The sequence below is a fragment of the Centrocercus urophasianus genome, unplaced genomic scaffold (genome assembly GCF_019232065.1).
Source record: "Centrocercus urophasianus isolate 14NV4802_14NV808 unplaced genomic scaffold, USGS_Curo_1.0 seq_22, whole genome shotgun sequence".
NCBI lineage: Eukaryota > Metazoa > Chordata > Aves > Galliformes > Phasianidae > Centrocercus > Centrocercus urophasianus.
Window position 1 is genome coordinate 8752824 of NW_024884778.1, and position 25400 is coordinate 8778223.

Here is a 25400-nt window from a genome sequence, read left to right on the forward strand (position 1 = left end):
CAAATTATTTGAGTGCTATGGTTTAATAAACTGACAGTTTCTAATTTCATCTGCTGAAAAAGCCACAATAGAGCTGTCTTTTTTTATTTGATTTCACTCCACAGTTATTTAGCACGGCATTTGTTGCTTGAAATAAAGGAAATCCCCAGGGTTTGGATTGAGCAGGTTCTTATACAGCTCCGTATTGAAGAGAAGTTTGGAAGCTTGGTTGGAGTTAATAGGGAGAACTGTGTTCCCTTGTCAGCTAGGATTTACTGCTGCCTGCTGCCCAGATTAATCAACACCGTTGTATCCAGGAGGCATTCTTCCTTGGGAATGGCTTTAGACATCATTGGTTGTTTCTCACCATATTACAACGGCTCACTTGGATAATTTTCATGAGAGATCAGTCTGCAAATGTATCTGATTCATCTTTGATTTTTAGTTTTGAAAGGTGGTTTCTTTAGATAACACAATCTGTATATCAGCAATATTTCATCTTCCTAGTTCATTGCTGGACCCTTCCCAGTGCACTGTGCACTGCTTAACAAAAGAAATTGCAAAATTGACTGGAAAATGTATCTTTAATAACAGCATTTCAAGCACTAGAGCTGTTGAGAAATAATAATCTCATGGAGTTGGTTTCTGCACTATTCTTGTCCCTCGTGAACAAAATTACTGCACATATTACTGCATGCACGTGCAAATGTGACCTGCAGAGAGGTGAGGAAGTGTGCAGTCTGTCTGCCTCCATCTTGCTCATAAATACAAACTGATGAAGCTGTCTATAAGAATGCCTGTGAGAGAGAGAGGGGCTGCAGGAAGGGAAGTTCCTCCCTCCTTTTCTCTGCTTTTATTCTTTAACACTAGAAATTCAAATCTTGTTGGGGAAGTGTGTAAGAAAAGCAAAGTGGAAAAGGCTCACTGAGTGAAATGGACTTTTGGGTATGGGCTTTTTGGGGGGTGTTTTGGAAGGGATGCACCAAGGAGATGTTCTGGTTTTGTATAGGAAATGCTATTTGTGCTGAAGACCCAACCTGTCTGTCCTTCAAGTAGTGGTTGAAAAGCTGATGTAATGCAGAAAGCATAACCTCATCAGAACAGGGAAAGAGGTGTCCTTGATGTTTTTAAATCTGAGGAAGAAAAGCAACCCTGGGATGTTTAAGAACAACAGTATAATTTCCTGCATGAGCAGAGGACCAAATAAACCATATTTTTCAATTTTGCCTCCATCACTCCTTGTTCTTTTCACTACCATGCAAAAGAAAGAGGGTGGTGAGGCTAAAGCTGTTTGCACAGCAATTCTCTTTGCTTTGCCAAGAGTGTGACTTTGAGTCTTTTCTACCCAAAATAGTTTTGAGAAAGGTTACAGGACTAAAATCCTCTTTTAGCTCCTCTCTCTCCCCACTCTTAAGGATATTGGCCCCACTGGGTTCCAGAGACACAAAAGGACAGTAGGTGAATAGATGGACAAGCAGCCTGAGAAGTTAGTTTTCATAGAAAAACAAGACAGAAGTCGTTTTTTGAAGATTTCTTTTCCTTCCTTTCTCAATATAGTTTGAGTGGAAATTAACAACTGCTTCCAGGTCCGCCGCTGCGTGTTCCCTGAGGAATGCTGATTAGATAAAGTTACTCTGTGAGGGCTTCCAAGGCAGGAATGGGAGGCACACAATGCACTGTCACAATGCCTCTGATATATAACAGCAGGATGATAATGGCAGGTTGGGTGCAGGTTCTTAAATTGCCTCATTTCATTTTTTGCCTTTTTTTTTTTTTTTTTAATGGAATGCTATGTATTTAAAGAAAGGAGCATTACATCTCAGCATTGCAAGGCAGGTCCAGCATTCATTCTTATCAGATGGGACTCAGATCAGTCCTTGGGCAGTTTTTAATATCCTGTGAAAGCTGATATGAATTAAATCTCTCTGAATTCTGGCTTCACTGCAGAGCCAACTGAAAAAGGGCTTTGTGTGCACACATGCACACTAATTATATCTTCTACTGATTTACCAAATGTTTAAATTCCATCCTTTCCTCTGAAAGCAGGAGTCTTCCCAGGCTGGATGGGGCAGTGAGCAACCTGGTCTAGTGGGAGGTGGCCCTGCCTATAGCAGCAGGACTGGAACTAGGTGATCTTAAAGGTCCCTTCCAACCCAAACCATTCTATCATTCCTACATCAGTGTCATGTGGAGGGTTTGCTGGGGAGAAGAAAGACACCCTGTTATCTCCTGGTAGCCAACCTGCCATATATCAGGGGCATCCTCTGTCCCATAGCTTGATCTCACAAAGGCTGCTGATACACACATGATTACGTACAGAGTTTCTGGTTGAAAAAAGTTGCTTGAAACAAATTGTTCCTTTAAAAGTAATTTTGATTTCTTATTAAGAAAAAGAAAAAAAGAAAAAAAATGGAGGAACAAAGCACGTAGTTTTTTGTTGAACAATAGGCTATTGTATCTTCTATAAATCTGTTTCCTGTGAATAAAGCAGCAGGTGGTAATGAAATTATACATGCCTTAGAAGGGTTAGTAGATAAATGAACACAGGCTTTAAGAAAGGGGGTGCTGAGGGTGTGGGAAGATGAAATCCATGCTGTGTGTAGTGGGGAGGGTGAATTCAGACATACAACTTTCTCCTGAAATAACCTTGATATCTGGACAAGTTCTTCCAAGCTTGGATGGGAGCAGCACAGGTGGGTGGAGAAGATGCCACAGCATCCTTTGCTTAGGCACCATCTTACTCCAGGGAAAGCAGTGAAGCGTGGTTGCGGTGGGGCTGGCGCAGGTACTGGTGCATTTTCATAGCACTTTAGGGAGGTGTACCAGAAATAGGTGGGCAAACAGGGGAGAAAAAAGTAATCTTCAGGGTGACTTAGTAACTGTGTTTGCTGGAGCTGGAATACAGCACAGCCATCCTCTTTGGCTTTGCTTTCAGGAAAATTTGTGATAAGGAAAGTCAAAGAAGAAACGTTTCCCCAAGCCCTCATTTGTCTTCTGCGTAACTGGTGAATGTGTGCTGTAAGGACGCTTACTGCCAGCGCAGGGAAAATTATGAGGCCGTTCATAGCAACAGGCAGCCTCTGCCATTTGTGCCACATGTGCTGGTGCATAGATTTATGAAATTAAGGAGGGGCAGCTCCCAAAATAACTTGGTCTATTTCAGTCTGAGCTCACTGATAAGGGGAAACTTTTTGGATAATGATCCTGGTACACAGAAGTGGAAAAGCATTCCAAGCTCCTGCTGGATCTGGGCAGCTCTAGTCTGGGAGTTACGTTGTTGACTGAGGTGGGGATGAGATCTGGGATGGGCACTGGTTTTTCTCCTGGTGTATTCTCAAATCCTGGAGAATAAAGAAGAATCACAGTATCATAGAATCATTAAGGTTGGATAAGGCCAGTAAGATCATCCAGTGTAGCAGTCAACCCATGCCCACCGTGTCCATAACCACGTCCCTCAGTGCCACATCTCCATGGTTCTTGAACTCTTCTGGGCATAGTGACTCCACTCCCTGGACAGCCTGTGCCGGTGCATCACCACTCGTTGTGAGAAGAATATTTTCCAAATATGCAACCTGAAAGTTCAGAATCTTTTAAAAGATAAGGTTTATTCATTTATTTATTTTGGAAGCAGTCAGCAAAATGGTCATTGTCATAAAAATGAATTTGTGCTGCAGAACCCCAAAGCAAAAGTGACTTCTTTTCCCATGTTTTTAAGCAGATTTTAACCATGATTTACAGAATCATGGCTTGCTTTGTCCTGCCAGTACAGATTTAGTGTATCTGTTGCTGTACACTTGGACTGGTTTTATGTAGGGCAGAATCATGAACTCTGGCTCAGTTTTTGCAGTACTCTAGGAAATGCAGCCTGGAGACTGCCAACAGATTTTGTTTTTAACCATTTGTTTGGGATCTCTCTGTTTTCTTTAACTTTGCTGATTCTGATGCAAAGTTGGAGCAGTGTGTTGCTAGAGAGGGAATGGTACTGAAGAATGTGCAATGCCACGGGGAGTGCTGGGCTCGGAGAGTGACTGGCATTTTGTTGCTGTCCTCCATCATCAATGGTTCAGCCCCTGTCTGGGCTTGTAGCACTTTGGGAGTGAAATCTCACTTTGAGGTTCAGAATGGAGTTCATGATATATGTCTTCCGCCGTCCTCCAGCTAGTAATATGGTAACTTACAAAGTCTTCCAAACCTATCAGAGACAGATCTTTTTAAAGGTAATTAAGTGCCTGAAGTTGCAAGAAGATGGTTATAATCCAGTTTTGAAGTACGTATTTGCCCGTTCAGGTACTCAGATAACTTTAAGATCCCATGCTATGGAGACCATGCCCAGTGTCTGCAGTTCGAGTTGTCCTGACCCACGCTCTGCTCCTTGTTTGATTGCAGACAGATTTCTCCTCTGATTTACAGAAGTAACTCTCCTCAAAATGGATCAAATCACACTCAGTTTTGGTCACTTGGGTTCCTGTTTCCAACCTTGAGCTTCTATGCTAGCAAAAAATACTGTCTTGCGTTAGCACGAACAGCATTTGGTTCTTGATGCTGGTTTAGAATTCATTTCTCTAAATAGGGAGTGCAATTACCGTTTGGCTAAATAACTGTTTCCAACTGTCTTTTTTCCATTAAACAAATGGGAGGCTTTACCTCTTGGTCTTCCCACAAGATTAATGCACTTTCTCTGCAGGAACTGTCTTAAGACGATCCAGGAGCCTGAACACTTGCAGACAGCAAGCTTAATTGTCACAGAATCTTATTTAGCCAATGACGATTTTCATTAAGAGGTGATCTGTGTTAATAACATAGACTAATAACTTCTCTAAATGAAAAAAACACCTTTCTTTCCCCCCTGCAGGCAGGAATAATGAACTCTTAAATCAGAACTCTTTCTGAGGAAGCTTTTTATTTTGTTGCAGAGGTTGGCTTCAGATCTGACTGATGCCAGAGGTTCCTGATGCCTGTTCTCACATCTCGTGGGAGATGTAACTGAAAAGTCGTGGTGTTTTTGAGAGCAGTTTGGCTGCTGGATGCTACTGGGAATTTGCCCAGGACTTCCCCACTCGCTCCGTACCACACAGGACAGGGTTGGAGGAGCATTTCAGAGAGGCAGCAAGTCAGCCTTGGCCAGCGTTCATTGACTTGGGCAGCAGATTGTAGAATCACAGAATCATTAAGTTGGAAAAGACCACGAAGATCACCAAGTCCAAGCCCAACCCACCCCCACCATGCCCATACCCACATCCCTCAGTGCTGCATCTCCATGGCTCTTGATCACCTCCAGGGAAGTGGATCCACCACTCCCTGTGCATCCTGTGCCACTCCATCGTCACTCTTTGTGAAAAGAAATTTTTCCTAATACCCATCCTGAACCTCTCCTGGCACTTCAGAAAGCCATTACCTCTTGTCCTTTGATGGAGCAAACCACTTTGGAAGATCAGGAATTCCTCTTACAGGGAAACTGTGGATTTCCTATGAGTTAGGATTGATTTAATTAATTTTGTAGTTGACCCCTGCAAATCAGCCATTTGGCTGCTGGATGATCAATGGTCTAATAAGTATCTTGGTCAGAGGAGAGACTCATAAGACAGAAGGCATGAGTGGGAAAGTAAGCTCAAACTTCCTATGAGACCTAAGAGAATCCTCACCAGAGGCAGCCGTGGGAAACAGGGAAATCAAATTCTTGTCTTTTCTATTAATCAACTCCTTTGTCAGTGTTTGTGATGTATGCTCCTTCTCTGCAATACTTGTTGCGGGGAAGAAGAGCTCATGGCTGGATGTGTATAGAGGAGAACAAGGAAACTTCTCTCCCTGCTGGTAGCGTGATGCTGAAATAGCAAAACATGTTTTCGAAGAACTTACAGCAGCTTTTTTGTACTGACAAAAATTCCCATGGGATAACTGTGCAGAAAGCATTGCACGCTCAGTGTTACTGAGAGTCTAATGTACTTGGTGAGCTTTTCTGAAAGATATGGAACTGGCAGTAACACTGCTGCTTGAAAATCACTAATTACAGAATATTTTCTTTAGAGAAATTTGGGCCTGCTGTGTGTGAGAGGAAAAGCTTGAGAAATATACCTCTAATGGCTCCAGCATGGGTAGCTCAAGAAAGGAACTACATAAGCTTAAGAGAAAAGTTCCTTTCCAAATTGAGGGAGGAAGGGATTCATGAATTTTCAGTGCTTGGGCTGGCACTCCTTTTGGTCTGACTGAGCGTCGGGCTACCAGCCTTCCCCCATCTGGGTGCTGTGCCAGGCAGGAGAAAGGACCGAGAGAGAGCAAAAAGAGCTGGATTTCTTATTTTAAAAAACAAAATAACCTCCTACCTCCCCTCTAAAGCGTCTCCGTTAATACCAGCTTGAGTGGCAGAGCAGGAAACTGACTGAAAATGAACAAAGAGCCACACGGCAGGGATGCTAATGCAAGCAAATGCCAATTCACACTTGAGCATGTGTCGTGTGGCAGCTTCCCTTCCTGTTCAAACATTTTAGCTAGATAATGAGTTGAAAAAAACCCAACATTTTTAGCATAATCAACAACATTTTCAAGGGAGAAGAAATAGAAGAAGGGAAGCTGTGGTGCTAATTATTTGCTGTTGATTTGGCTGCAGCACTGTGCAGGGGGCTCAGTGCTAATTGCACGCAGTGGCTACAGATCAGGCTATGGGTGTTGGCTGCTGGGGGAAGCTGGTAACTCATCACCAACCTGAAATGGCAGCCCAGGGCATGTCCAGAAACAGCTGTTGAGAGAGCAACTTAGCAAAATGGGATTTCACATCAATAGTGATTGGGATTGCAGTGGGAAAACAGAGCTCAGGGAGTGCTGGTGGCTGTCTGGTCCAGGGTGGTGTGTTGATGGGAAGCAGATGGTTGGCTGCTTTGCTTTGCCAGCAGATTATGGAGTTGGCTTCAGATCATCTTCGGTGGCTCCCTGGGAGCTCTGAGTTCCCACCTGCAGCAGAGCATTGCCTCAAGCACATTACCTGGGTAAAGTTGGTAGTGATGCTCTTGAATGGAAAGTAGCTGCATCCTGGGGTGGTTCTCATCATCCTTAGTGTCCTGCGTGACCAAAGGGAGTCCAAATGTAGTACATCCCAGTGAGTTTTGAAGCACATCTGCAGGCTCACCTTCCAGTGCTGAGAAAGAAATCTCGTGCTGATATCCTGCCATTTTGAGGTTCCTCCTCCATCTGAGAAAGGAATGAAAGGAGGTTACGGCTGCTGGGCTGACCAATATGGATCAGGAACTGCTGGACCAGCATTGCCCTGATGCTCCCCTTGGAAATGCCTGCTTTGTGCTCTTGAAGTGTCCTTGTCTTCTGCCTGCAGGTGTGTTAGAGATAGGATGGCAGAGAGAAAGGCTGGATGTAGGGGAAGCTTGCTAGAGAGAGAAATTAAGATGGACATGGCCAGTGTGGATAGATGAGGAAAGTTCTGGAACTTTACCTCTGCTGAAGGAGAGATGGCAGGTGGCTTTGCTTTGTTTTCAAAAAATTAGGTGCTGGAACTTAACTATCCCAAGTACATTAAACTTTTCCACAGTCTTTAAGCCCACATTAACCTTGTCCCTATAGGTGTCACTGAGAAATGCTATGAGATCTCCGTGGTCAGAATGCTTGATTTTTCCTTCTTTCAGAAAGCAGAGCTTTATTCCCCTGTTTCACAGCAGTCCTGGCTGCTTGGGTACCAAGGTTCAATGTGCTTTGGCAGCAGAGACTTGGCATGGTTTGGTGATGGTCTACTGCCAAGTGCTAATTCTTTCTTTATTAGAAATTCTTGGTCTAATGGCGATGGAAAAGCTGATGCAGGAGAAGAGTCCAAGATCTGAGCACCTATGCTATCCCTCTATTGGCTGCAAAACAGGTTGAAAAAGTGAAGGGTGCAAAGGGTGCGTATTTTTCAGCTGAAGCTTTTAATGCTTGAAAATGTAGATTTGGGTCAACTAAATCACAGAGTTTTGTTCAACTTGTGAAGTTACTTCAGCTGGAGCATCAAGAATTAAAACTAATGTGTGTATATATATATATATATATGCTTTGCCTTTTTGGAAATTATGTTAGTTGGAAACTTGTTTCATTTTACTTTTTAAAAGTGTTCAAGCCCTTGAGTAGAATCCAACTCTTTGCATTTAAATGTAGCCCACACGATTCAATTTATACCAGCATTTTTCTGTTTGTGAGGAAAGTGGGCTGCCAGCAAACTGAATATCAGTTGTAATTACACAGTGTACAGACCACTGTCTTGAATGAGGCTGTGTTTTTTGTTCCCTTCATACATAGTGAGACCCAAACACTTCCATAACTTAAATACAAATTACTGAAGGGCTGTGGACAGGAGCATGTGGATGGGGTTTTCAGTAACGTGTATTTATGCTGTCATGGACAACTTAGAAGTTGCCTTCACAGCCGCTGAAGGATTGGGAAGGGCGATCCAAGAATGCGGTCACTCAGAGTGGGAGTCATTAGACACTGCACATCACTGGAAAGAATTGATTGACAAAGCTCCAGCTTTTTAGGAAACGCCAGCAAACAGACACTTCAGCTAGATGCCAGTGAAATGTGTGGAAGGATGCTCTCTTTGTTGCAAGTAACCACTGTGCAATATGTCTTCCAATAGTAGAATACAAAGATATTTAAATACTTTACATTTAAATTTCAAATTGTGCTGCACAGTGCTTTTAGAGTGCATAATACTATTTTCTCTTTCTTCTTTTTTTTTTTTTTTTAAGTCACTTAAAAGAGGGTGCTCTCTATACTGTACAGAGGCTGTACAGCAGCAGGAAAATGTGACTTTGAAATAATGGCATCTATAAGAATAGGCAATTTCATCCAAGTATAGTGATTTAGTGCCCTGTTAGCATCCTGATGTATAACTCCATTTCCAAAAACCCTAAGTTTCTTCACAAGCATAATGACAGGCTTAAAACTTGTGAGATGAATGTGACAGCTCTCCCTGTCCTCAGCTGTGCCACATAATTACAGGAGCAAAGGAATTTTCTTCTCTCCTAATGGATTATCTCCCAGAGGAATAAATCAGATAATGCTATTGCACCACTACCACTGCGTTTCCTCCCCTCCCTCTCTAAAATGCAGGATAGTCTGTACAATGCTGCATTTGTGAAGCCAGGGCTGGTAATGGTTTTTCTCATCTACAGTCTGTGATGGGGTTATGATCCCAATTCCAGTGTTAACATGGACAAACTTTTTGCAGTGATCTGGCTTTGCTGTTGCTTGTTGCTTTGGGCACTAATTTCTTTTTTTTTTTTTTTTTTTTTTTTCCTTTTTTGTTTGCCCTGCTTCCAGATGATGGCCCTTACTCGAAGGGGAGCAAGGACTCTGGTGGGATGGACTCAGCCCTGGTCTCCAGGAGGCAAAGCATCCCAGGTAAAGGATTGGCTCCCACTCCAACACGTCATTGCTATGGGTGCTGGGTTTGCTGTGCCAGCAGTATGCCAGCAGGTTTGGAAAGGTTGCTCTAGACAACTTGTCACCTTCCTAATGAAGCCCGGGGCAAGATTTTAACTTCTGATCATTAAACACTCAATCACAGATTTGGCTTTGTGTGTTGTGGAGCTTGGGAAGGGAACAGAGCCTTTTAATTGTTTGAACAGCAAAATCTACACTAATAGGAGAAATCCAAGACTATTCTCATCAGATGTTTAAAGGCCATGGCTTGAAGGACCAGGTCCTGCTTAACCAGCTCACTTCCATGTCTGTGTGTGCCTCTAATAGTGGCAGTAGATTTATAAAGGCACTGACCAGCATGCCGTATTGCTTATCTTGATAGACTGATCTCAGGAACTTGCCTTTTTTCAGAGCAGTAATACTCCTCAAACTCACAACAATGGGTAATCGTGCTCTGGGAGTTCTCATTTTTAAACCCTTATCAAGGATCAAAATTAAACCCCACTGAAGAGCTAATGATCTCTCCTTTCGGCACCATCTGTGCAAATCAGTTGTGTCTGTAGTTGAGAGTAAATGTGCAGGATAGTGCTGGATGGCATTCCTTCCAGCACAGTCAGGAGTCCCCACAAAGTTTCTGGCAGCCCCTGAGTTCCTGAGTCACTGTATTGAGGAGTAAGTTACTGAGATGGCAAGGGACCAGAACTGTTTGAGATTAAAGAGCAGGAGCATTATGGACCTGATGTTTCTCAACAAGCTGCTGTTGCCATGTTAAATAGGGACGAAGCAGTGCCTGAATGCCTTCCAGACTGTTGCCAGATTGCAAAGATGTCCTCCACTTGTGTTAATCAGATGCATGGGTTATTCTTGGAAGTGCTTCACCAAGTAGGTAGAGCATGGAAGGATGTAGCGAGGTGCAATTGCTAGAGTCACGATGGCATTACACGAGGAGCAGAATGCTAGTGATGAGGTACTGTGGTGCCTAATAATGCTGTGTGCTCTGCCAGTGAAAGAGAAGGGAAGCCCAGGTGTGCTATGTTAGTATGTCATTTAAGACAGCCTGCCTTGGTCTGGAAATGATAGCATGAAAGATATTTCAAATATTCCCTTTCCAAGCAGAGCATCTCGTTTAAGCCTTGCAGGACTTGGGTTGTTTGCAGTGTAAATTTCAGTCCACAGGCATGGGACTGCTTTCACTGCCAGCACCCATCACCGCCTTCCCCTGAGTGGTTTTGGAGAAAGTTGCCCTACGTGAGGGACGCTGTATTTGTCCTGTAAAACAGTGGGGGATTTCAGCACCCAGAGAGAGTAGAGGTGGAAGGATCATGATGTAGACAAATTTTTCAAAAGCTGGCATGAAAGTCATCTGATTTGTCGCAGGACTGATCCTCTGAGCAGAGTGTGAGTGCCATTGTGTGAGTGCTGTCGTGTGGATGAAGACAGAGCTGCTCTTCGCTGAGTCAGCTGAACTCTTGGTCTCTCCTTGGGCCAGTGCTGGCTCCTCACAAGCTCACCCGTCTTCTCCACATCAAGTCTTGAAGCTGAAATAGTTTAGAGAGAGCGTTTTTGTAAAGCCTGTAGGCAAGTGTAATGAGATTGAAGTTGGCATCGGCTCAGGCTTGGCTCATAGGTACTGGATGAACAAGAGTGTCTTGTTGGACTGCAGGAAGGCAAAATGGAGGAGCAGTAATGGTTCAGCAGGTGCCTAAGCCTGACCCTGCAAAATGCACTGGAGCTTGCTTGTGTTGAACCAGTTATGTTTTAAATGTGACTCGTGGCTTCAGCTGCAACTGTAGAGAAGGTGGTTATTACTGAAAAAGTCTTAATTAGACCAGCTGCAGATGTGTGGGGAAATTGCTGTGGATGAATGAGTTCATGCCTTCTCCTCCTTTCCCTCCTGCTGGCAAGATCCCACCTCTCCACCTCATCTTCTTTACTTCATGACTACATTGACATCTCAGAGTGTTTTTAAAATCACCACATTTAAGTTCTCCCTTGTTCTGTTCATGCAGGCAGCTATTGCAGGTCCACAACATCCTTCCACCTGCTGAATGTGAGCCTGCCGTGCAGCCCTCCAAACACCTGCCCTGGTCCATATAAAACATAGTTCTGGAGGTAATCTCCCTGAACTTAGATGCCACCACTCTGGAAACACAATGAATTCGTTCTCTCACAAGCCCTCACTACCCTGCCTTGCCCTGCTTGCTCTTGCCTCCAGACCTGCATGCCATGCTTTTCATGCAGGTCTACCAGCACGCACCTCTGCATCACAACATCACTTCAAAGAAAGTGGAGCTTTCTCTTCCTGCTAATTGGCACTGGCACGGATTGCCCAGAGAGGTGGTGGATGCTCCATCCTTGGAGACTCTCAACATTAGGGTGGATGGGCTCTGAGCACCTGATGAAGCTGTGGGTGTCCCTGTTCACTGCGGGGAGTTTGGACCAGATGGCCTTTATGTGTCCTTTCCAACTCAAATTATTCTATGATTCTATGAATTGTATAAATAATTGCAGCTCTGCTCTCCCGCCACCTGTAGGATAAGGATGTCCTTAGGACTGGGAGGGATATGCCTTGCACTGAGGAGTTTGCCTTTATTCCTGATGTTTCAGAGGAGTTCAGAGGGGTCACCATTGTGGAGCTGATCAAGAAGGAAGGAAGCACCCTTGGGTTGACCATCTCGGGTGGCACGGACAAAGATGGGAAGCCAAGGGTCTCCAACCTGAGGCCGGGAGGACTGGCAGCAAGGTGAGAGATGGATATAGAGCGCAGAGGGCACAGGAAAGCTCGGGAAGAGTAGTTACATGTTCTGCAAATATAATTATAATTAAAATAATTGGCACAAAGCTTTTTTTTTTTTTCTTTTTTTTTTTTTCCCCCCCAAGTGCCTCAATGCAAAGTTGCTACTCCAGTAAGTCAAATGCGTTCTATTTTCAGCTGTTTCCCATGTTCTGTGCAATTATGCTCTGAATTTTTGTGTAGGGATATTTGGGATTCTGTGAAATTAGGCAGCCTTGTCAGGAGAGCTGCATGGTACAATACATCTTGATCAAGCTAAGTGGTTTAATATTGTATCTGTTCTGAATACTGAGTGTATAAGCAATGTTACTGGCTCAGGAAAAGAATGATAGAAGAAAGGCTCCAAGAACCAGAGAAAGGGAGGGAGTAATTGAACAATTTTGTAGAAAACAGGCAAAAAGATGTTTTTCTTTTCTTCTGTTGAATTTTATTTCAGACAGCTCTTGGTACACTTCTCTTTGAGTGATTGCTCTACGTGAATGGGAATTGAGCAACAAAAAGAGAAGGTTGTGAAAGTGCATGTGGCAATTGTTACTGTATGTACAGATCTGAACATTTGCCACTAGGAAAGATAGATAGCTTCAATTTTAGCATTCCTCTCTGAGAACAGGCTCGTGCAATCACACAGCTGAGATCAGCCCTGCCTGGTGCCTTGTTCACAAAATCTCATGGTTATCAAAGGCTGCCACGCACTGCCAGCCTGGTTACGGTGGAGGCTTTGTGCTACCCCTGCTTTCTCCCTCCTCATTCGCAGAAGTGACCAGCTGAACGTTGGGGATTACATCAAGTCGGTGAACGGCATCAACCTGACCAAGCTGCGGCACGACGAGATCATAAGCCTGCTGAAAAACGTGGGCGAAAGGGTGGTGCTGGAAGTCGAGTATGAGCTGCCCCCAGCCGGTGGGTACCGTGACAGCCCTGCTCTCTTTCATTAGCCACGCTTTGACCTGGGGTGCAGATGGGCTGGCTTGTGCTTGGGTCACCGTGGACGAAGCAGGACCTGGGGTCATGGTGCTGTTCTGCCTTCGTGTGCTCGCTGGATGCGGCCGCGCTGTGTGGGGTTGGAGCAGAGTGCTTTTTCCAGCACAGTGGGTGCCTGCTCATGCACACCGGCAGGAGATGGCTGATTAGATCTGTCTTGCCTCAGAGTGACTTGGTAGCACAGGCCAATCTGCCTCCTGATGCTACTTCAGCTTTTCTGCCTTTTTTTTTTTTTTTTCCCTTTTGGACTGTGGCTACAGGAGGTTTTATTCAGTTCTAAGTATATATTGCCAGATACGCTTTTCTGAATGGCAGAAAGTGCTGTTATTGCTCAAGATGCTTTGAAATGTTTGGCGTTTTCAGATGAGATGGAAGCTGAAGCAATCTGCTTTCTAGCTAAGGGGCCTGGGTCAGAGGCTGGCAAGCCTGGGTGACATAAACAGGGCTTGTGTCATGCTGTGGGACACAGTGTGCTTTTGCACTGATTTGTTTGTTCTGATTATAACAAACAAATGCCTCAGTTCACCTTCTTATCACAATCTTTTCTTTGTGAAAATGATCTCCCTGGTTATTACTGTTATTCAGAGGGTCAAACAGAGAATGACTGGGCAGAAGAAGTGGGAAAAACAAAGCTAATGAAATCTAAGCTTTTTACCCCAGATGTGAACCTGTCTTACACTTTACAGCTCTGCTGCAGTTTCTGCATTTACCTAAAAAAATTCAGAATATAGAAATGACATCCAACAAACCCAACAGCCAAACCCCACGGTTCTAGTTTTCCATGATCTCATACTTGCTGGAGATGACAACTCTTAACCTTTCTGCTTAGCTATGAGCCTGGCTATTAGGAATCTGATCAGCTGTCCTTCCAGCTGAGGAGCAGTGCCAATACCGCATAGCTCAATCAATAGCAGCGAGGCAGAATGTCTCCGTTCTGATTGAGCAGGAAGAACGCACTGAAATAGCGACTTTTCTCAGATGAGATTATTGATGCTGTTTATGACTAATCCAAACAAAGAGACACAGCAAAATACGAGGAATTGTCCGCTGTTGCCTGGCTCCAGTTCATTGTTGGTTGCTCGTGTGCTTTTATCTGTGGTGAGGGTTTGCTGTTGCTGTGTGCATTCGCTTCTTTCTCCCTGGGCAAAAACCAGAAATGTAGTGTATTTCAATAGCTTGCGTGTGGGGGTTTCCATTTTTCTCCCCACTTTATAATTTCCTGCTTTGGAAGAGACCAGGTCTAAGTCTAGTTTTCAGGCCACTGTGTCATATCATCTCTTTCATGCATAAACCAAGCCCAGCATTAATTCTAGCTGAGGTTTCTCTGCTCCCACTGCTCTTGTGAAAGACTGCTGCAGAACTTCATGCTTGGATGATTAGGACAGAAATTGGACCGTTTCCCAACTTGTTTGTGGATGCTTTATGCCCTTCTCTTGGTATGGGAGCCTTCATGTGCCCCAAGCTTTTCCCTTTTGAAGTATATCTAGGTTGTGTCCCTGTTAGCACTCAGTGCAAGAGCAGAGCAGCTGTGCAGGGCTCTGGTTTGGGAGTATATTTGGCCTTGCTGCAGCCTGGTCCTCAGGGCTGCCTGTCTGCACGTGGGTGCCGTGCCTCAGCTGTGCATCTTTGGGGTAAGTTTAACCCTAACTGGGGCAGTCCCAAGCCCTTGGGGCGCTTGGCAGCGAGGACCAACTTGATCACAGTTGGCACAGAAAGGAAACTGGTTTCCAAAACCCCTCCTGAGCCAGGGGAAGGGCTGCTGTGGACATGCCTGGGTGCCTCCTGCTTCTCCAGTCATCCCTGCAGCCATTTGTTGTAGCCAGTTTGAAGACTGTGAATTGATCTTTTTGGAGTGGATGAGCTAAAATACCATGCACCATTTTGGATGGAGAAGATTGGAAAATTGTCTCATATTCACAGCGGTACTTCAATAAATCATTAAATAGCAGCAGATGGCAAGAGGCAGAAACAGTTTTCTTTCTTTTTACTTTTGTACATTAAATAGTACTGTGTATTTAATATAAAATTACTGAATTGCCCCTAGGATCAGTTTAAAGGATTCACTTAATCTTTTTTTAAAGTCAAAATGTAGGAGGAAAGGGAAAAAAACCCTCAACCTTTTGCACTGAGGATTTGGGATTTTCATTTTCTTTAAGGTCAACCGTGGCTCGACTCCTTACACTGCTTCTGGTTTTTTTTTTTTTTTTTTTTTTTTTTTTTAAAGTAGGTTTCCATCCGTGGCATAAGCTTCTGGGCTTTGAGTAGTGCTGAACACATTAAAGCTGGTTGATAAATGGGAGGGTTTTACTTGAATGTCAGAGTATTAGCCAAGACAGATTTGAGAGAAAACACACAACGCTGAGCTGGTCAAATCATCCCTGACCATGGTGGTTGGCTCTAGCAAAGATTTAGACTGTCTAGATTGGATTTTGTGCTTCTAAACAGGAAAGATACAATAGGGGATGGACTTTCATTTTAGTGATGTTTGGCTGAGTTTTGTTATTATCTTGCAGAGTGGCATGGAAAAGGTTTGTCTGGGGGTAACCAAGTTGTTCTCTCTTCCTTTTAGTACCAGAAAGCAGTGCTGGCATTATTCCCAAGACCATTGAGGTGTCCCTCTACAAGGAAGGCAACAGCTTTGGCTTTGTGCTCAGAGGTTAGTGGCTTCTCTGCTGAGAAATGAATGGGGTACAAACACTGGCAGAGGTGATTTGGGAAGCAGGAAAAGAAAAGAAAGAAGGTGAATGTCACACCACAGACGAGAAGCAAAAATGTGCCCCAGAGAGCAGCTTGTGCAGCCTTGAAGGCCTGCTGACTTCCTAATCTAGGGCACGCTTTGCTTTCGAGCTGTGTCAGCTGTTATATGATAAATGTCTCTACTTTCTCAGCACTCTCATTCAGAGTCTCAAACCTCCAGTGACTTACAGCTTTCCTGGTTTGCTTACAGGGGGAGCCCATGAAGACTGGCACAAGTCCAGACCGCTTGTGCTCACCTACGTGAGGCCGGGTGGCCCAGCAGACAGGTACTGCACCTCCAGCATTTGCTGTCTCAGAACAGACTAGCAACTTTCACTGCACTTTTGGGCAAATATCCTTCTCGTCCTCCTTGCTGGGGTCTCCCCAAGGCCTTTTGTGCTCGTCCTGCAGAGGTGGAGTGGAACCTTTGGTGTGCAGGGGTGAACGGATCTGGTGCTCATAGGGTGACCTATCTTATCTTTGGAAACATCAGAGGCTGCTCTTCCACAGGCAGCCACTTAATTAACCCTGTGCAAATGAAGAGCTGATGCTATGTTAGAAAGCCAGAAGCAGCCTATGTATTGTCATGCTGCTAATTTAATGTGGTGGGCCTGACACTATAAATAACCCAAGCTATCAACTCCTCAGGATCAAATTAATTGACATTATACATATATATAAACACATAAATAAAAAAAAAAAAAAAAAAAAAAAATTAACTTTTGCCTATGGTTTCCTATAGAGAAGGGTCCTTGAAAATCGGGGACAGGCTGCTGAGCGTTGATGGGATCCCTCTGCACAGTGTGACCCACGCTGACGCCCTCAACATCCTGCGGCAGTGCAGCCAGGAGGCACTCTTCCAGATCGAGTATGATGTGACCATCATGGGTAAGGCCAGGATTACTGGGGTGGCATTTGCTCTGACTGCCTGCAAAGTATGTGGGGCTAGAGTCAACTGTGGGGTCACTTGATTTCAGCCCAAAAGTTGCTGTCTATGTGGGAGCAAGGGATCGAGTTTGAAGCTGACTTAGTTGAAGGTATTTGAAATGCCCTTATCTGATGATGTGTCCCAGTGGGAACGTTGACTGATTTCAGAAGAGGAGGGAAAAAATGAGTTTCTAATGTAGGAGAAGTTGGAATTGAAGTGGGCTGGAATGTCGGCGCTCTGCCAGCACTGAAAATACCGATATTAGATGTGAGCCGGGCAGTGAGCTGTGAGCAGGCACTGGATTGCTGTGGCTTGGCTTCTGAATTTTGACCCTGTTTAATTCTAGAGCTGTTTCTTTTCTTAGAACTTTCAGTTCAGATCTGCTTCTGAAATAAATGAGGAGTGTCCAACTGACTGACCCTAGAGAAGACAGAACTTACTGGAGGGCAGAGGATGGCTATTTCTAAAAATGATCTATCTATCTGCACAGTAGATACCAAGTTTGAGGGCATTATTTTTTTTTTTCCCATTTGATTTTCAGATTCACGCTCTGGGAAAGAGTTTATTATTAGCTACTATAAAGTCATTTTGAGCTGGCTTTGTGACACACAGCTGTTACTGCAGGGAGCATAGTTAATGAGTTTTAGGTTACCACAGAGTCTGAAGCTGTGCCGGCTCTGGAAGCTCAGTGAGCTGTGTGCTCAGATTTGATGTTGCAGCTCTGTCTCCAGAGGGTTTTCTGCCTTCACTGGAGCTGCAAGCTGGAGTAGTTTGGAGTCTCATCTGCAGATCTCACAAACCAGCACAGCACGTGGGAGCCTGAGATCCAGCGAGGAGCAGGAGTCGGATCAGGTTATTTTCTGATTTACCAGCGAGGAAGCAAATCAAAAGAAGTTTAGTACCTCCCCACTGCTGAGCAAACAGAGCTGAGAATGCCAGGACTTGTTCCATGCAACGTGCAGGAGAGATGCTGTAGACTAATGGAAATCCTTCTGCAATTCCTGAAGGCTTTCCAATTCTTTCTCAGCCTCTGTTCCCCAAACTGCCATTCCTTTCACAACAAATACTGCAAGGATGGATGTACTGATTTTAGAGCTGTGTCCCTGTGTGGAGAGGCTGCCAGGAGCTGGGCAACCATGTATCACACTGACACGCGCTGTGCTGGGAGAGCTGGAAGGAAAACCCAGCGTCTCTGCAGTTACCTGTGTTCTGCCTGGCTTCTGCCATGTTACAGGAGCAGCTGCTCTTTAGAGATTGGCTGGCATTCAAGAAAAAGAGGAAGGCCTTAAATTGTGGAAAACAGAAAATCATAGAACAGTTTATGTTGGAGGAGAACCTAAAGATCTTTGAGTTCCAACCCATGCCATGGGCTGGTTGCCACCCACTAGCTGAGCTTGCCCAGGGCCCCATCCAGCCTGGCCTTGAGCACTTCCAGAAATGGGGCACTCAGACCCTCTCAGGGCAAAAATACCTAAATTCTGTTTTCTAGCTTTGGAAACTATTTTGACTGCAGTAGCTCAGCAGAGGTCAGTGAGGGCTGTTCTCTCTGGAGAGCAGCAGTTAGCACAGAGCTTTCCAGTCTGTATAGAAGCAAACATTTAGTGGTGCATGGGTAATGGGCTTTTTGGAATTTTGTTGTTTGTGTGGTCCCTTGGTGCCTATGCTGCAGAAAGCTGATTGTTTTAGATCCTGACTTGAAGCAAAAATAGCTGTTAAAGTGTCTCGGTATTTCTTCTTGAGTAACTCTCCCACCTAAAGCTGGCAGGGTTGAGTGAACACAAGCAAAGTCGGGTTCTGTGCAGTGATTCATATTGTGCTGCTATACAGTGGGCCACGAACAGATACTTCCCAAGAAGGTGTAAAACAGCCCCTTTTTAGCTAGTTTCTTCATAGATTGCTTCTCCCCACCCCCGTGAAGCAAGATGATGTAGTATTTGTTGCTTAATAATATTCACCGCTGATTTTGCCTGGCAACAGCTAATAACAGCAACCAGAGATGAGTGCTTTGTCCCCAGATCACAATTATTATATTCTCTTTACCAACTGAGGGACAAGGATGAGGGAAGGGAGAAACAGCTACTGGAAGCAGTATGGGAATGCAAGCAGCCAGAAGGGAGCACTATGCTTAGAAAACTAGCTCTTGGCGAAGGGGCTGGGACACATGGCCCTTGGCTGATGCCAGATAAACATGGCAATAAGCAGATGCCTTTCTTTTGGAACACAGAAGAGCTGTGCCTTTTCCATGGATGCTTGAGGAGGTTGCAGACATGCCTGATGGGGCAGGTGCCAAAGCAGCAGTGTGCATTGACTCCCTGCAGGAAGGTTACTGCATGCCCTGCCCTGTCCTCTCAGCATTTTGTTCTAAATTAGCTTGGGTGTAATAGCCCTGTGTTAATCAAGCCTCACAAATATTGCTAAATTGCAGGCTCTTGACCTTTGATTTGAGTCAAACCTTAGTGGCTCAGCTGGTATTTCTCAATCAGATGCCTCTATAAAATGTATTTGAATGTGTTGCTTTGGCCGTGGCACCAGCAATGAAGATTAAAGGGACATCAGGATGGCCCATGCTGTGCAGGGTTGAGAAGGGCCATGGGCTGGCGGAAGGGACCTATTTTCATTGCAAACATAAATGAGGTCTAGCACCCCAGCATTTTGTTTCCGTGACCAGTTTTCCTATCTTCCTCCCTTTGGCTGAAGGAATGTATGTGTGTGAATGTATCTCTTTCAGAGGATGTGTGCTGGATGCACATGGGCTGCCATACCAACACGTAGCTGATGCTGTTGGAGGTCCTTGGTCTATTGGAGCTTCCTTTGCTAATTAAGGCTTCAGTGGGTCTTCCACAGGCTTTACCCAAGTGCTCTGGGCACTTTCTTGTTGTGCTGAAGCTGTGCTTTGAGCCAAGGCCTGCAGGTCTGTCCAGTAGTCCTTTTCAGCTGAGAGTTAATAGTGTTTCATTTGAAGCCTTGCCTAGTCTTCACTATCTCTCATTCCTTCTTCTTCCTCCACCTGGAAAAAGGACACTATGAGTAGACCATAGTCTGTTGATCCCCTGACTCATCCCCACACAACCAGAAATCTGTCTCCAGAGACTCAGAATCTTCAACAAATCCCAGGAATGATCTTGCTGCAGCTTGGTTTTCAGGCTCTTCATCAATGCTCCCATTTATCAGAGTGCTAGAATGAGCCATGTATCACATTTTGAAGCCAAGTAGCATCAGTGTTTTTAGTGGAGCAGAGCTTTGGAAGTGAAAAGCCTCATCATGAATAATGAAGGAGTGAGGAGGCATCAGGATCTCAGAGGGCTTTGGCAGCCTTTCCTTTGAAGTTGATGTTTGGGTTTCCATGAAGTGCTCTCATGGAAGTTAAACTAAACAAAGCATGTGGTAGAAAGCTCTGTGCCTGCTCTCACAGGCAGAAACATGCAGTGATACTGCAGTGCTGGTGCTGGAGTAGCCAGGAGGTGCTAACTTATGCTGGTCTTCAGCATGTGAAGCTTCTGAATGCCTCAGGAAATGGGATCCTCTTTCCTTTGGGCCTTTTTAGAAATAACTCTCAAATAATGATGCCCTTGTGATCTTTCTTTTTTGTGCTTCTCTTTTAATATTGTTGATGTGATGGCAGGACAGACTTTGAGCATTCTCTTCCTTGATCTTGTTATTTAAAAACGAGAGGCAAGAGGGTGGTTTTCACGAGTGAATTTTGTAATTTCTTCACTCTCATACATACTCTTTGCAGAAGCAATTTTGCTTCTTGAATGTCCTTCTTTGTTAACTTGCTATGTGATGCAGAGTTGTGAGGTTATAGGATATCCAAACCATCAGGTACAATCAGGTCAGCAGAATTGGCCACCCCTTTGTTTGCTTCTGTGTTTTAAATTTTGCTGCTGCAAAAGGCTGTACGAGAAGAGTCTTCTCTCTTGTTTTGCAGATACTGTAACTAATGCTTCGGGACCTCTACTAGTTGAAATAGCAAAGACTCCAGGATCAACGCTAGGAATCACGCTGACAACAAGCACGCATCGGAACAAGCAGGTCATTGTCATTGATAAGATCAAGCCGGCCAGCGTGGTGGACAGGTACAGAGCTGAACAGACTGCTCCAGTTCTCTATCCTTCACTGTGTTTCAGCCCCCTTTTCAGTCATGTCATTCTTCCCCAGCTTGCCTTGAACTGGCCATGTCCACGTGTTCGTAGTTCTAAGCATGCTAAAAATATCTGACCTAACATGGGTGGACACTCTGCACCATGAGTGAATGTAGCTCATGGCAGGTATAAGCTGAGCTGTGATTTAAAAACCTCAGATCTGACCGTCCTGGAGCTGTGGAACATCCTGTTTAGAGCAGGTAGGTAGGGCTTACTGTCCTGAAAACTTAAAAGATCCTTCCCAAGGCATCAGCATCCTTGATGTAGACTTGGACCGTTGGAGTTGGTATTTTTGTCAATGCTTGAACCTGATGTTAAAGCTGAGAACAAAAGCAGAGATGTGGAAATACGTTCAGATGAAGCAAAACAGGTGGAATTTGTCCATTTCTGCTTGCAACCACAAGGACATGAATTTTGACTGTGTGTATTAATTACTCTTGCTATTTCCTTTGCAGATGTGGAGCATTGCATGTTGGTGACCATATTCTCTCCATCGATGGCACAAGCACAGAACACTGCTCCTTACTAGAGGCAACTCAGCTTTTAGCTGCCACCTCAGAAAACGTCAAGCTGGAGATATTACCTGTTCACCAAAGCAGGCTGCCTTTGAAGCCCCCAGAAACAGGTATGTCCTCCACGCAACCACTGTTGGTTGCTCTCAAAACTCAGTTGAGGTCCCTACTGTGGCTCTCGTTGCTTTTGAATGCTGGTAATAAACTCCAAAGACAGACATCTGTGGAGGGTAAAAAAAAAATATTTTGATGAAATGCATGTGATTAGATGATGTTCAAGGATGTGAATAGGAAAAAAAAAAAGGTAGCATCTGTGATTGAATAGGAAAATTGGCGTTGGGAATCCCAGAGTTTTGCAGTGCTGAGTGCTGTGCAAGCCACTTTCTTAGTACCTCAGATAAGAGACTTTAATGGAGAGGGAGGGAAACAGCGTTGGTGCAGGCAAATGCGTTTCCAAGCTCAGCTTTCATCTGCTTGCCTAGTAAGGCTTTGTAAGGAACGTGTCAGCAGCTAGACAGGATTCCACTGGACTTCCTTAGGAAACAAAGCTGAAACACAAGCTTTCATTTTCTGGACCAGCCTGTCTGAATGAGAACTGCTGCTGTGTTGTCTTTTTTTTTTTCCTTCAGAGAAATACTGGCTCATCAAACACCAAATACCTGTGAATTTCAAACATCATCAGGAATTCACTCTGTGAGCATCCTTGTTGCCTACCTTTAGTTTCTCCTTCCATGTAAGAAGCTGACTCAGGCTCTCCTATATACAGATTTGTGAAATTAGCTTCACTATTAGATTTATTGCAACTCTTCCTGCAGTTTTGTTAGTGATAGATTAATGGAATCCTTTGAATTGGATGGGATCCTTAAAGGCCATCTGATCCAACTCCCTTGCAGTGAACAGGGACATCCACAGCTCCATCAGGTGCTCAGAGCTCATCCAACCTGACCTTGGCTGTCTTCAGGGACAGGGCACCACCACCTCTGGCAGCCTGTGCCAGTGCCTCGCCGCTGCTGTTGTCCATATTGGAGATCTTGTATTTCAGCTGTTTCTGTCTCAGCCCTTCTGCAACCATTTTCCAACACCTTTCCTTTACGTGTGTGCATTTTAATAATATTGATGCACAAGAGCTACTGGCCCACTTCCTTTTCTGTTATCTTCTAGGGAGGTTTGGTGAAAGGAAGAAATTATCTGTGTTGTTTTCTTTAATATGATGCAGTGAAACATAGAATCTAATAACATCTTCGTGTCTAGAAATAAATCTCTTACATATCCAGTCCCATTTGTGCAGAATTAAAGCCGTTTAACAAAGGGGACAGATCACTTGACCTTTGTGCCCAAGACAAAATGGAAAGCTATAATCCTTTTTCAACGGCTGTTAAAATGAACTATTCTACTTCTTCCATTTGTGCCCTGGTCTTAATCTCCATTCAGGATGTATGCATTCAGCAGCATCAGGAGAAGGAAGATCTATGAAGGACAGCTCTGTGTGTTCTAGAGGCTTTTTACCCATACCTCTGCACATCAGATCAGAGTGTCCCCACTTTGGTTAAACCGTTAAGGATGTGAGAGATCATAGAGAAGGAAAAAAATGCAGTCTTTGTGGTCTAATGCTGAAGCACAGGATTTGTCAAATGGAGTCAGCTTTCTCTGCCGCTCCGGGGGCATTTGGAAAGACTGTGGGAGGATTATGCTCACAAGATCAGCGGGAGCGGATGGTGCCCAGGAGCGGTGCTGGGATGGCTGGTGAAAAGCAAGTGAAGCCTGGGGAAGGCTCTTTTAGGTTTTTATCCCCAGATTGTCCAAAACCTATTTTCTTCCCCTCTGCAATGACATCCGAGTTTCGTAGGCATTTTTTTCTGTTGTGTCAGTTATAGCTGAGAACTTAAAGACAAATGGATATGAATGGATTAAACCGTTTTTTATATAGGCCCGTAAGCTCTGTCACTCGTATTCTAAGTATTTAATTTTATTAAGAATTCTCTTTTTTGACTGGATTCAGCTCCATTTACTCATTCGATGATTGTTTTTAAAAGCCTCCTGACTCTGAGATTGCTGTTGAATTCACAAAATAGAAATGCCAGAGTTGAAAGTGGATCTTTTAAGAGCTTGATAGAGTAAATGCTAAAGTCACTAAAACAAAGACTTTAAAATAATTGCAGTTTTGGTCAGAAAATCTGACCTAAGTAATTTGATGCCTATGGTGCATGTGCACAAGATGGATTTTCATTGATAAAGGCACTAAGTGATGATCTTTAGAAGAGCACTCTGGGTGGACCCTGGGTTGAGCTGAGTCCTCCTCCCTTTTGTGCACCCTCAGAAAGCTCAGTAGTGCCTGTGCTGGGGGAGTTCCCACCTACAGGGGGAGCACAGAGGAGGTTTCATTTGGGAAGGGTGGTTGCTAGTAAACACCAGTGGTGGAAGGTTGAGAGCTGTCTTGACAGCACAGTGCAGGGATTCAGGAGAGAAATCCCAGTGCTGCTGGGCAAGGGTAACTGAATTGACCGCACGCTATCCATGAGCAAAAGGGGTGTCAGTGAGAGGAAGGACCTGTGCCTGAGGGTGTGTTTTGGCTACTGCAGAGATGATTTGTGGTATCACTACCTGATGAAAACAAAGCCACATCCCCTGGGACAAGAGATTCCTTGTCAGCAGATGTCACGCTGCAGAAGATCTCTGCTAACGTGCTGGGGTGGATTTAGGGTGGAAACTAAAGCAGTTGTGTGGCCTTGAAAAGGGTCTGCCATGTTGGTGCCACATCTTAATTTATTGTTTGCCATAGCACTGGCAGCTCTTCTTGTGTTGGTGGCCTTGTGTAATTGCCTTTAAGCAGCAGAGTATAAAATCCCTTTTGTTCTGGTAAGCTGGAGTTGGCCCACTGCTGGCTCTTCCACATGTGCACCCTGCCATGGATTCCTGGCCAAGAGCAGCTGCTAAGCACCCAAATGCTGAAGCCAAGCAAAGTGCTGGAAGCACCGCTTGGCACTGAGCTTCATCTGTGGAGGGCAACAAGGTGGGAAACAGCACAAGGAGGTTTCCCCAGTGCTATCGGATGCTGATGGCCTCTGTTGGAAACTTGGGGCTAGAGGCAGCTTCTGCACATCGCACAGCAGCCTGCAAATGGTAATGACATCTGTGTGCTGCCAGCACGGCTTAGTCAGGCTGTTGGCTCAGGACACAGAGTTTTTTGAGGGGCATGGGTAAATTTCTGCCATTTTGCATTAAGTGTCATGAGGTTACATGGGGATGCATTTTTGCTGCTGGTGCTTGACACTCTGTGCTTGCTCCCTAACTTGTTCAAAAGCAGTGTGAGTCTCCTCTCTACAGTCTCCCAGCTTCTTACTTTTTCTTTCTCTCATTTCTCCATGCCTGTCATGATTTCTCCTCTCCTGGGTGACATCAGTCAAGGTGCAGAAGAGTGACCACCACCACTGCTGGGACCCCTGTGTCAACTACTGTCACACCCACCACCCTGGGCACTGCAAGACTCCCACTTGGAACCAGACGCCTGGACAGGATTATTGCAAATGTAACCCCTGTGCACAGTGTTGCCCCGATCCTTACGTGTGTGCATTTGTGTTGTGCCTCTCCATTTGCTCCACATCCAACTCAGTAGCCTGGGGCATCACTTATTTCCTTCGAGATCGGTTGGATCCCTCCTCACAGGTGCACTGCTGAGGTGCAAAATCAGTATCTTGTGCAAAATCAGTACCTACAGCCCGACACACAGAGCCGCTAACTTCAATTAGAGCAGAATGCTGGGCAGACCCTTTGTTCTCATCCATTAGTCCTGCACTTCCATATAGGCAAGGGAAAAACTTGAGTTGCTGTGAACCAAGGAGGGTAGCTCTGGTGATATGTAAGGATTTGGAAATCCAATGCACCCAGCTCAGCCTTGCTCATGCAAGGTGTATATTAGAATTGGGAAGCAAGCA

At 44.7% G+C, this 25400-nt stretch overlaps 1 protein-coding gene across 3 annotated transcripts in view; it reads left to right on the forward strand.

Moving 5' to 3' along the window:
* Window positions 1-25400, forward strand: part of GRIP2 (glutamate receptor interacting protein 2) — a 68272-nt gene that overhangs the window by 11033 nt on the left and 31839 nt on the right. For all 3 annotated transcript variants that reach the window (XR_006169721.1, XR_006169722.1, XM_042823634.1), the window contains exons 2-10: window positions 9274-9354; window positions 11983-12118; window positions 12924-13069; window positions 15720-15806; window positions 16098-16173; window positions 16629-16774; window positions 20743-20890; window positions 21412-21581; window positions 24869-24994. Coding sequence is in view for 1 of the 3 variants with exons in the window: in XM_042823634.1 (XP_042679568.1) it covers window positions 9274-9354; window positions 11983-12118; window positions 12924-13069; window positions 15720-15806; window positions 16098-16173; window positions 16629-16774; window positions 20743-20890; window positions 21412-21581; window positions 24869-24994 (1116 nt within the window). In the remaining 2 variants the exon portion in view is untranslated. The remainder of the gene's footprint in view (window positions 1-9273; window positions 9355-11982; window positions 12119-12923; window positions 13070-15719; window positions 15807-16097; window positions 16174-16628; window positions 16775-20742; window positions 20891-21411; window positions 21582-24868; window positions 24995-25400) is intronic.